The sequence below is a fragment of the Saccopteryx leptura genome, chromosome 3, assembly GCF_036850995.1.
Source record: "Saccopteryx leptura isolate mSacLep1 chromosome 3, mSacLep1_pri_phased_curated, whole genome shotgun sequence".
Classification (NCBI taxonomy): Eukaryota; Metazoa; Chordata; class Mammalia; order Chiroptera; family Emballonuridae; genus Saccopteryx; species Saccopteryx leptura.
The window spans coordinates 273,194,887-273,206,941 of record NC_089505.1 but is presented as its reverse complement, the minus strand read 5'-3'; the positions used below and the strand labels follow the sequence as shown (position 1 = coordinate 273,206,941).

The window sequence follows — 12,055 nt, the reverse complement described above, 5'->3', positions numbered from 1 at the left end:
TGGTATTTATTTGTAATCATTTATAACAAAAGGTATTAATAAAAGAAGGGTAACATGAGTCAAGTTACCAGAGGTCTAATTCTGATTCGTGTGTGTGTGTGTGTGTGTGTGTGTGTGTCTCTACAGACACAGACAGACAGACACACACATATATAATTATCTTGGTTCTGTGGCTTTAGTATTTTCATTTGTAAAGAAAGAGCTCACACACTTTCTGATTTCAAAACTTAATACATAGCTATAGTAATCAAAAGAGTGTGGTACTGGATTAAGGACAAACATACAGACCAATAGGATAGATGTGAGTGTCAAGAAATAAACCCTTACATTTATGGTTAATAGACTTTCAACAAGGGTGGTACGGCAGTTCAATGGTTAAAGGTCTTTTCAATAGATGGTGCTGGGATAACTGGATAACCTCAGGCAAAAAAATAAGGGAAAGGAGAGGGAAGAGGAGGGCAAGCAAAGCACCTGGTTAGGTGGCTTTACCAGTGGTCCAGGTGAAAGATGACTGATTGATGATGGCACAGATAGAGAAATATGGACAGATTCAATATATTTTGGAGGCTGATGCAGCGCTTCTGGTGTCAGACATGATAGTATACATAATTTGAATATATGCACTTTATTAGAAAGAATATAACCAACACATCAGACTGATGATTTACTGAATATTAGTCCTTTGGATAAGACAAGTTCATTAAACTAAAATAATTAAATTAATAGCCTAGGTGCTATAGAGATACGGTAAAAATCATGAAGCTAGTTTGGGATACAGTGTTAATGGATGTGGTAGCAAGATAAAGGAACAAGAAGAATAAAAGGCCCTGGCCGGTTGGCTCAGCGGTAGAGCGTCGGCCTAGCATGCGGAGGAGAATCCGGGTCCGATTCCCGGCCAGGGCACATGGGAGAAGCGCCCATTTGCTTCTCCACCCCTCCGCCGCGCTTTCCTCTCTGTCTCTCTCTTCCCCTCCCGCAGCCAAGGCTCCATTGGAGCAAAGATGGCCCGGGCACTGGGGATGGCTCCATGGCCTCTGCCCCAGGCGCTAGAGTGGCTCTGGTAGCAATATGGCGATGCCCAGGATGGGCAGAGCATTGCCCCCTGGTGGGCAGAGCGTCGCCCCTGGTGGGCGTGCTGGGTGGATCCCGGTCGGGCGCATGCGGGAGTCTGTCTGACTGTCTCTCCCTGTTTCCAGCTTCAGAAAAAAAAAAAAAAAAAAAAAAGAAAAAAAAAAAAGAATAAAAATGTTTTCTTGTGTTCCAGTTTGAACAACTGAGTTTAGAGCAATGAGATAAAGAGGAGTCGGGGTGGGAAGAGTTGAAGTTCAACTGTGGATAGTTTGAGAAGTCAGAGAGATGTCTATGATGTGCAGCTTGAAGGGGAGTCTGAGATGAAAATAACTGCCATGGTACTTAAACCCACTGGAATAGATAAAATGGTTTAGGAAATAAAAATAGGGCCAGGACTAAGCCCTGAGAAACTCCAAAATTTAGAGGTCATATGAAAGAAAGAAAAGAAGACTGAGGATATGCTCATAAGGGAGGAAAATGTGGAGTCAAAAGAGGCCAAAAGAGAAGAATAGTTTAAGGAGGAAATGGTTCGAGTGTGTCAGATCTGCTGAGAGTGCCTGTAAGAAGAGGGAAAGGAAGTGTCTCCTGGGTAGAAATAATGTTATCTCTTTGGTGATACTGACAGAAGTTTTAATGGAGGGAGGGAGCCATACTCCAGCAGATTAATGAGTAAATGGGATGTGGAGAAATGAGCTATTATTAAAAATAATTGTGAGACTACAATATTTTTTCCTGCCTTTCCCTAAATTTTCTTTTAAAAATGTCTCCTCCTTTCTTGACAATGTTTGGAACTGTTAGAACCAGTGATTCCTACAGTCACAGGTCGGTAGTGCCAGTGAAGCAGATATTGATTTTCCACTCTACCTTAGAGTGACTACTATAGGAACTGATCAGCAATATTGTAAAACAGCGAACAGGCCAACGTTTCACCACAGTACTTAGTCCTTTCTCTTTCATTTACTTATTTGGTTTTCCCACTGTATCTCATTCGAATTACCATGAGCAAAGATTTTAGAAATTATTTTTGTAAGCAGAACAGAGGGGGATGATGTGGCAGATAAATGTGGTATCTGGTTTCAACAGTATTTGGATATTACTTGCTGGCGTATGAGTAAAGGGATGAGTTCCTCTTGCCATCTGGCAAGTGTAAAATGGAAATCTAAGGTGCTTGCCAATGAGAACTTCAGAATGAATGGATTCAATTAGGTTTAGGTCAGCAAAACTTGATCATTTGATCGCCAGGTGTTTCTAGTACCTAAATGTGGGTCCACTGTTCATGGCACGCTGGGAATTTCAAAATTACCCAAGGAAGTTAAAAACAAAACCAACCCCCCTTCAACAACAAAAAACTAGATTCCTAGCTCTCAGCCATATATCTAGCAGATGTGGGGTGAGATCCAGAAATGTGCATTTTTAAAAAAGCCCTCAGGATTTCCGATAATACAGACAGACTGCAGAAGTCAGTACTAAAGAGTCCAAACATACAGGTGATAGTTTATTTCTAAGGTAATAAGGCAGAGGTATAGAATTATGAAGTTAGCATTTAAGGACTTTTAAAGAACACTAAGTTGAGCCTCCTTCCCCTACTAAGGACACCAGTCATGGTTAGATATCTTGCTTTTTGGCATCTATTATACAGGAGGTCCTTGGGTTATTATGCCACAGTTCTGTCCCTATGACAGTGACATAACCCAAATTTGGGTGTAAATCGAAACACACCCTAGCCTAAGTCACTTACCTATCCTAACACAGTTGTAAAATAATAATCTAGAACATAAAAAACTCAACTAAGCCACAGAAAAAGAATACTGTGTATTCTGCTGCGTGCAACCAAACTATATAGGTCGTCCCCATAGTCCCTAAGTACGACGCTAACAGCGTCAGCTGAAACATTCACGTCTCAATTTTTTAAAAGTTTTTATGGGAGTGAGTGTCATAAACTTGAAATGTCATATATCAAGACTGTTGTTGTAACCTAAGGACCCCCTGTATGTGTTGTCTTCTCTTGTTTTTTAGTTACCTTATTATATAAACAAGTCGGTACTTTAAGCAAATATATTTTAATTTGTCTACAGGAACTATTTACTTTTTCTACTTTATTGTACCCATAGAGTGGACAAAGTTGGAACTAGAAATGTACATTGTTATCTACAGATCTCTTCACAGCTTCCCAGTGACCATGAAGGACAGAGACCATAGCTTTTAGCTCTTATAATTTTTTATAGAAGGAACAGTTGACATATGACACATGAAAGCAGGACCACTTTACTAGGCAAAAAGAATTACTAAAAGGGCCCGTTTTCTTGGAGTTACTGAGCCAGGATAAAGTTTCTAGGTGATAGTTATCTATGACAGAATTAAAAAGTTGCTTCAAGGGACAGACGGAGAGAAAATAATAGTCAACTTCCTGCATAGGGTGTGAGCTAATCTCACAGCTGTCACTCTGATGGGAATCCTTGCTTACTATTTATAAATTAAGACTTAAGATAAAAGCACAAGATGACAAAATGTTCTAAACACATGCAAAATAAAATGATAAAGTTTAAAATGTGTCCAACAGGTAAAACTTATTTTTGTAAAGTAGAATAAAGTTGCCCGTGTGTGCACACACAAAAGGTAAAAATGAAATAAAAGGAAGTTATAAAGAACTCCTGAATAAGTAAAGAAAGAATCAAAGTGCTAAACTAAGATGCTATAAAAAAAATAATTTGGCCCTGGCCGGTTGGCTCAGTGGTAGAGCATCAGCCTGGCATGCAGAAGTCCCGGGTTCGATTCCCGGTCAGGGCACACAGGAGAAGTGCCCATCTGCTTCTCCACCCCCCCCCCTTCCTCTCTGTCTCTCTCTTCCCCTCCCGCAGCCCAGGCTCCATTGGAGCAAAGATGGCCCGGGCGCTGGGGATGGCTCCTTGGCCTCTGCCCCAGGCGCTAGAGTGGCTCTGGTTGCGGCAGAGCATCGCCCCCTGGTGGGCAGAGCGTCGCCCCCTGGTGGGCGTGCTGGGTGGATCCCGGTCGGGCGCATGCGAGAGTCTGTCTGACTGTCTCTCCCCGTTTCCAGCTTCAGAAAAATACAAAAAAAAAAAAATAATAATAATTTGAGCCTGACCAGGCAGTGGCGCAGTGGATAGAGCGTCGAACTGGGATGTCAAGGACCCAGGTTTGAAACCCTGAGATCGCCAGCTTGAGCGTGGGCTCATCTGGTTTGAGCAAAGCTCACCAGCTTGAGTCCAAGGTCACTGGCTTGAGCAAGGGGTCACTTGGTTTGCTGTAGCCCCACCTGGGTCAAGGCACATATGAGAAAGCAATCAACAAAGAATTGTAGCTTCTCATCTCTCTCCCTTCCTCTCTGTACCTCTCTCAATCTCACACAAAAAAAGAAAGTCTAGGGACCAACATAAAAAATGAAAAGCAGCTTGACCAGGTGGTGGCGCAACGGATAGAGTGTTGGAGTGAGACGCAGAGGACACAGGTTTGAAACCCTGAGGTCATTGGCTTGAGCACAGGCTCACCAGCTTGAGTGTGGGGTTGCTGGCTTTAGTATGGATTCATAGACATGACCCCATGGTCGCTGGCTTGAGCCCAAACGTTGCTGGCTTGAAGCCCAAGGTCACTGGCTTGAGCAAGGGGTCACTTGCTCTGCTGGAGCCCACTCCACGGTCCAGGCACATGTGAGAAAGCAATCAGTAAACAACTAAGGTGCTGCAATGAAGAATCGATGCTTCTTATCTCTCTTCCTTCCTAGCTGTCCGTCTCTCTCTCTCTCTCTCTCACACACACACACACACACACACACACACACACACACACAAAATTCAAAGCAGAAAACAACACAACACAGACACAAAACATGCAACACATAAGTGTGAGCTGCCTGGCCAAGCGGTGGCGCATGGGTAGTGTGTCGGACTGGGATGTGGAGGACCCAGGTTCGAGACCCCGAGGTGGCCAGCTTGAACGTGGGCTCACATGGTTTGAGCAAAGCTCACCAGCTTGGACTCAAGGTCTGGCTTTAGCAAGGGGTTACTCGGTCTGTTGTAGCCCCACAGTCAAGGCACGTATGAGAAAGTGATCAATGAACTACAGTGCCACAACAAACTGATGATTGATGCTTCTAATCTCTCTCCCTTCCTGTCTGTCCCTATCTATCCCTCTCTCTGACTCTTTCTCTGTCTCTGTGTTGGGGGGGGGAGGGGGGGAGTGTGAGCTAAGAGCAAAAATTAAACACCAGATAAACTGAGTAAAATATTTAAAAAATTGTTTTAAAATGAGAAGCCACTCAAGTGTCCGTGAACAGATAAATAGAAAAACAAATGTGTTATATACATATATTGGAATATTATCCAGCCATAAAAAAGAATCAAGTTCAGCTACATGCTACAACATAGATGAATCTTGAAATCATTATGTAAAGTGAAACACAAAAGAGTAAATATTATGATTCCATTTAACTAGAATAGGCAAATTCATGAAGACCAAGTTGATTAAAGGTTACCAGGGGCTCAAAAAAGGTAGGATATTGCTTACTGGGTATATGTTTTTAGGTGACGACAGGGTTTTGGAAATAGATAGTGGTGATGGCTGTACACATTGTGAATGTAATTAATAACATTGAATTCCACTTAAAAATGCTTTAAATGGCATATTTTATATTATACATATTTACTACAATAAAACAATTAGGAAATCAAAACAGAGGAGGAGGAAAAATCAGTATGCAACAAAACAAAACCAGAAATGAAAATACGCTAAATATTGCAAGAATATCACCCCAAAATGTTATTTAAGGAAGCTTAGGACCATAACAAGTATAGGGTAGGGGAGGTATGCCAAAGAGGTAGCAGCATAAATAAACAGCTTAATCTCAAACAAGTAAGAGGAACATAATTCTAACCATCCTAACCAGGACACTTTTTAGAAGTAAGGGGACACTATAATAATTATAGAGGGACAATAGGTGTAGACTGAGACTGTCTCAGGCAAACTGGGATGTGTGGTGGCTACTCTACATATAAGGGCAACTGAGTTCTCAAGGTTGAGGTCACGACTGCAGTCTAGTGTCTGGCCAAAGTACTAGTCTGAAGGCATCTTCCTCAAGGACCTTCAATTGGTCAAAAATGCAAGTCCTTTTCTTATTTTACAAAGCAGTAACTCACAAGTAAATAGCCTTTACTGAAGTTTACTATCTGATGTTCATAAAACAATATAATATTAGGTTTTATTAAGAGCTATTGTGATATTCTAGGAATTTTAGAAAACGAAATTGTAATGTATTTTGAATTGCACTGGTAGGCACACTAAGGATTTATAAGGTAAATCATTACATCAATATATATTTTTATATATAATTCTATAAATGTATGAATATATTCTTTTATATATCATTTTAGATAACTCTCTATGTATGTATACAGTATATTCTTTTATACTTAACTATAGACAATTGAACCTGAACATTTGAAAAAATCAAACTAGAATTACTTTTAAACTAAAATTAATCTTAATGACCTACAAATAGGTAAACTTAAACATACCTTACATGAGAAGCTCCGATGGGGGATGTTTCTTGCTAACTCTGATATCTTGGGTTTATTCTGCAGACTCTTGGTTAGGTGATATTTTTTCAATTTTATTCTACTGTAATAATGATCAGCGAAGTGATAGTGATTCAAATGCTGTTTCTGCATGCATTTCCCAAGGTGAGGAATACTATACTTCAAAGCTTGTAGAAATAATTTGCTCTTCTGCTGCATGATATCACAGTCCCTGGTTTATGCTCCCTTTGGGGCTGCCAGCACATGAGTGATTTCACAGGTTTGGTTATTCAGGAGTGGGTTCTCAGAGCATCTAAGATCTGCAGTTCTTATCTCTCCCCTTCAGGGCTGTGCACCCCTCAGGTAATAACTACAGGCAGCTGATAACTCAGGTTAAAAATATCTGAAAACTCGTGTAAGTTAAAGTTTCATTCAAATTATACTTCTTGGCAGATGTTACTAAAATGTTTCATTTGTAAAGTCAATTCTATCAGGTTCAAACTATGCAGCACTGATTCTGGTACACACAGGGGCAAACTAAAACAAAACAAAACAAAACAGAAAACAACAAATAAAAACAAAATAAAAAATTGCAAATAAGTACATGAACTTAATGGAGGCATCTCAGGGATTTTGAGAGTTTTAAATGGCTTTCATCTTATATAATTGAGAACATGATACATATGTATATGGAGAATAAACTGGAAAAGCGTAATTACTTAATAAAGGTGGAGGTGGGGATATTAATATACTGTATGTTTGCTACGTGCCAGATGCTTTTACAGACTCGGTCTAATTTAAACTCCATTACGACCCGAGAGAGGTTCATTTCACAGGTGAGCAAACTGTGGCTCTGGGAAGTTTAAAAAACTGCCTGAGGTGACTTGGACAGTTAATAGTAGAGCAATAAGTCCAAAATGGTTTGGCTCCAAATCTTGGACATACAACGAATGGACTTTATCATTAAAAAGGTATTTAGCTAAATAAACAAAATTACTACAGGATGCACAAATAAATATGAGACCATCTCTGGTTTCTGTTGGGAAGTTGGCTGTTACTAACCTATCAAGGAAATTAAAACTAGTAGTTAAGAGTCAGAGACCTGGATTCAAGTCTTCAATCCTGCACTTTCTACCTGTGCCTCAGTTTCTTCACCTGCAAAACTGAGATAACAGCACCATTTACCCTATAGCGTTGTAAGAATAAAATGGGACAACTGATGTTAATATCTCACTACAGTGCCTGGCACATAGTAACCACTCAATAAATGGTGACTACAATTATCAGGATAGGAAAGATCTAGATACGTTGCAGTGTTGAATACCATCATGGAAGTATTCCATAAAATGCCCCTCGTATCAAAGGCACAATACCGCGTCAGATTTACCACAAGCTCTGATCCGCTACCACACCAACGCCCCCGCCTCCCTTAATCTGTGTCGCAGCAAAATAATGGGCGAGTGCGAATAGAGATCAGTAGCCAACGCTAGCAAAATAAATAGAAATAACCTAAATCACTGTCTCCATGCGGGCAGCCTTAACCCATCCATCTTTCACCTGCAAGGAGAAGACACCATGCAAGGCAAGCAATGGGGGTAGGGACCATGAATGGGTAGGTGTTCCAAGGAGAAACTATGCGTTTTCCCGGTGAAACTCTCCACCCCAGGGATGAGCGATTTGACTGCGAGAGGGAGCGGTATACGATATGCCACGCAGTGAAAGGGTATCCGTCAAAAAAGCGAGGACCAGGGGACTGAGGGGTGGCTGGGTAGGGGGAGAACGGGGAAAAGGGAGAAACCCTCAGCAAACGCCACCCATACGTACGCAAATCGAGTCAGTCTGGCTCTGGACAGCGGCTCGAGTGAAGGCCGGCCGCAGAACCCAAAGCTCTCAGGAAGAAAATGCGGCTCGACCGCCGTTATATCCCGCCGAACTCTGCGCTCTGACTCTTGCAGAACCACAACCTACCCAGAGCCGCCCAGAGCTGGTTTGCAGCACGCCGGTCTACGTAACCCCCGTCTAGCACGAGCACGAAGCCGATTTCACCATTTTTACTGTGGTCAGATACGGATATCTTTTCTCCTCTGGGGTTTTTTAACCCACAAAAATATAAGCCTTTTGGTTCTTTGCTAGTATTCCGAGCTCCAGATGAGGCAGGGGAGAAGAAAATAAAGATAAGCAGTGTCCCACCGGCTCTGCCGCAGCTTCCTTACCCTCCGGTCCGCCCTCACTCAAGGTGGCCACCAGCAAAATGGTGCAATGACGCGTGCTGTGCGGCCTGGTTGTCAAGGAGACACAAAAACCGGAAATGCGGATTTCGGGGAGGGCTAGGGCAGTGGGAGGGTGGGTCGGCGTCACAGGTCCTGACAGAAAAGAACTAGGCAAGGTCCTGGCAGGGGAGAGTTGTGGCGGCGGCCGCTCAAGTGTAAGTGGCTCCAGCGGGATGGAGTCTCGAGACACCGACGTCCGGGCCAGCGAGACAGAGCGCGCCCCGGGCGAGGGCCCGGCCAGCAGCGGCGCGGCTCCGGGGCCCGCAGTCTCATCGGCCTTGGGAGCAGCCCGGTGGAAGCTCCTGCGGCAGGTAGGGGAGAGCCCACTTACATCACCTTTGCCTCTGGCCACTCCCCTCACAGTTTTGTCGGGAGCCACCTGAGAAGTGCGCCCTTTTTTTCACCCGAGCGTCCCATCGAAAGGCAGGAGTCCGGTGGGGTTATGCGGGGAAGGGGCAGTCCACGCTGAGTTCCCGAGAAACTCCGAGCGAAGTAGAAAACCCCTTTCTAGACATTTGTCCGCGTCCAGGGGGACTTTTCTCCTTGCTCGCGGGTCGGACCGTTGGGACCGCCGCGCCCCACCTCACACTGCTTTTCTTTCCCGCTTTCGTTTTACTCCATTCCTAGGTTTTCTTCTCCTTGCTTAACTCTCAACTGGGTTCTAGCCCTGAGTCTGGCCCCTGTCTGGGAGATCCACGTGGTTGACCGGGTTGGGGCTTGGACGTTGCACACCTTACCTCGGTTTCTCCCATGACAGCGGAGAATGAAGGGCGCAGCAGCCAGAGCTGCCCCTCCCTACGTCTCTTTCCCGGGATGTCAAAGTTACACGCGGACCTTGCAGTTTGAAGTGATCAGCGAGATTCTCACTGTCCAAGGTGGAATAGTTTGTTTAATGGCGGTTATCCTCTCGTACTGCAAAGTTGCTGCTATTGGCTCGTCACTTCAGTCATGTGCAGGTTTGACAGATTTCTGATTTGACATCACCAACTCTTGCCAAACTGCTTGAAGTGAAATCTATGTATTGTTCTACACACTAGTGTTGTGCTTCTGCCTGAGGCTTCCTACTGACAACTTCACTCAAGAGGACACTTTCCATTACCGACTCTTGTATTTTGAGAAGAGTTTCCCAGATATTGCCACTTTACTTGAGATTGTGCAGTTAGTTAGTATTTTGGAGGTTGCTTTGTTTGCAGAATCACCTTTTCATACGGTGGCCTTCCAGTGCTGTCGTGATATAACTCAAAGATCATTTGTTTGCTGATGCATTGAAAGTCCTTCCAAAGCTGGTTTTGCTATTAATGTTACACATGGTATTATAGGATAATAAAGTGAGTGTCCTCATAAATCATTATAATAGGAACTTTCTATAATGAAGTAAACATCAGTTAAAGTCTAATTAAGATAGTATATGAGGGCCTTAAATTACTCAAATCTTATGTGATAACTTCAGTGATTCTTAGTGTAGTAAAAACTCTAGTTGACAAGCACTTATGTTCATTCTGAATTGCTGTCTACATCAGACAAGTTTCAGCTATGGCTGCCACTTAAACTCCACACAGGTTTTGGCATTTAAGGTTTCTGTATACATCAGTGTTTCCCAACCTTTTTTGTGCCATGCCCCACCTTAACCTTTCTAAAATTTTTATGTCCCCCCCATGTAACATACATATTTTTTAACATTAAAAAATTGATTTGTTCACTTAATAAACATAAATGATAGGTTCTAGGAAGAAATCACTATGAAATTGTTAACAAAACACAGTAAGTAAAATTTCAAAACATATAATGAAAAACAAATTTAAATTCCAAATAATTTTAATACAGATTTTTCTATATTAATTTATTATTTTAATTTAGTGTGATCCTTGCGCTTGATGCTTGCTGCACAGAGATTTTATATTAGGTTCCAATTTGGTTAGCTTTAGTCTCAAGTCTCCACGTTGTGTTATATCCAGCTGATTTCTTTTTTTACCAGTAAATCATTTACAGCACTAAATCCACATTCAGCTAAAAATGAAGATGGAAACGGTAGCAATAGTTTTCTTGCACATTTGGTTGAATTTGGGTATTTGATTTCTGTTTCCTCACAAAGCCATGCCATCGCTCCCTTGATATTAAATAAAGCTTTAACTGACTCATCATTTTGCAATTCTGCGAGTTCTTCTTGATACTGCATATTTGATATATCAGACAAATCCACTAACATTGGCTGCATCATCCATGTTGGGAAATCAATTTGTTTTAAATCAGAAAATCTTTTTTTTAAATCAGCCGATAGAATATTCAAATGATTGACAATAACAAGTAAAGCAGTATCAGTTACTTCACATTTTTGGAGCCAATGAAACTGTTTAAAGTTTTTGTTGTTAATATGTTTCTGACATAACTCAATATTGGTAATGAAACCAAATATCTTTGCTTTTGCATCGATGAGTTTTATTTGTTCCTTGAAGTTGCTTATTTCATATATTTAGTTTTTCAAAGATATCGGCTAAATAACTCACAAATGCTTTACCATCTCTTGTTAACAGATACTTCATTTCAGGTTTGTCGCTTAAAAAATCACTAAGAGTATCAAACAGTTCCATAAATCTTTTCAAACAGTTTCCTTTAGCCATCTGACTTCAGTATGAAGTAAAAGCCGCACATGGTCTTCATTTTGTTCTTCACAAAATAGCTTGAAAAGACGCTCACATTTGGCACTAGCTTTAATAGCATTAACACTCTTTATTACTGTATGTAATACTTCATTCAGAACAGGCGAGATGTTTTTAGCTACCAAGTTTTCCCTATGAATAACACAATGCACAAGAATCATTTCTGGATTCGCATCTTTCATCAATTTTAAGCAGCCATTTTTCTTGCCCATCATATTGGGAGCACCATCTGCAGCACAAGATGTTATATTTTTCATTGGTATATCATTGACATCTAAGTAGTTTTTTAGCTTATTATATATATCAGGGGTCCCCAAACTTTTTACACAGGGGGCCAGTTCACTGTCCCTCAGACCATTGGAGGGTCGGACTATAAAAAAAACCTATGAACAAATCCCTATGCACACTGCACATATCTTATTTTAAAGTAAAAAACAAAACAAAACAGGAACAAATATAATATTTAAAATAAAGAACAAGTAAATTTAATTAACAAACTGACCAGTATTTCAATGAGAACTATGCTCCT

The 12,055-nt window shown here is 41.5% G+C and overlaps 2 protein-coding genes across 5 annotated transcripts in view; one reads left to right on the top strand and one right to left on the bottom strand.

Moving 5' to 3' along the window:
• The window catches only part of PREPL (prolyl endopeptidase like), a 42,773-nt gene extending 34,202 nt beyond the window's left edge, over nt 1–8,571 (bottom strand). Inside the window, exons 1-2 of one of the 4 annotated variants that reach the window (XM_066378363.1) lie at nt 8,424–8,556; nt 6,600–7,136 (exon numbers count right to left, since the gene is read on the bottom strand). In XM_066378363.1, the coding sequence (XP_066234460.1) occupies nt 6,600–6,818 (219 nt within the window). In that variant the 5' untranslated portion in view covers nt 6,819–7,136; nt 8,424–8,556. Of the gene's footprint in view, nt 1–6,599; nt 7,137–8,423 lie in introns of all 4 variants that reach the window. The other 3 variants (XM_066378366.1, XM_066378362.1, XM_066378365.1) reach the window with 3 other exon arrangements.
• Nucleotides 8,572–8,756: 185 nt separating this feature from the next.
• LOC136400941 (calmodulin-lysine N-methyltransferase-like) overlaps nt 8,757–12,055 on the top strand; it is a 33,391-nt gene continuing 30,092 nt past the window's right edge. The window contains exon 1 of the mRNA XM_066378368.1: nt 8,757–9,180. Coding sequence (XP_066234465.1) covers nt 8,908–9,180 — 273 coding nt within the window. The 5' untranslated portion in view covers nt 8,757–8,907. The remainder of the gene's footprint in view (nt 9,181–12,055) is intronic.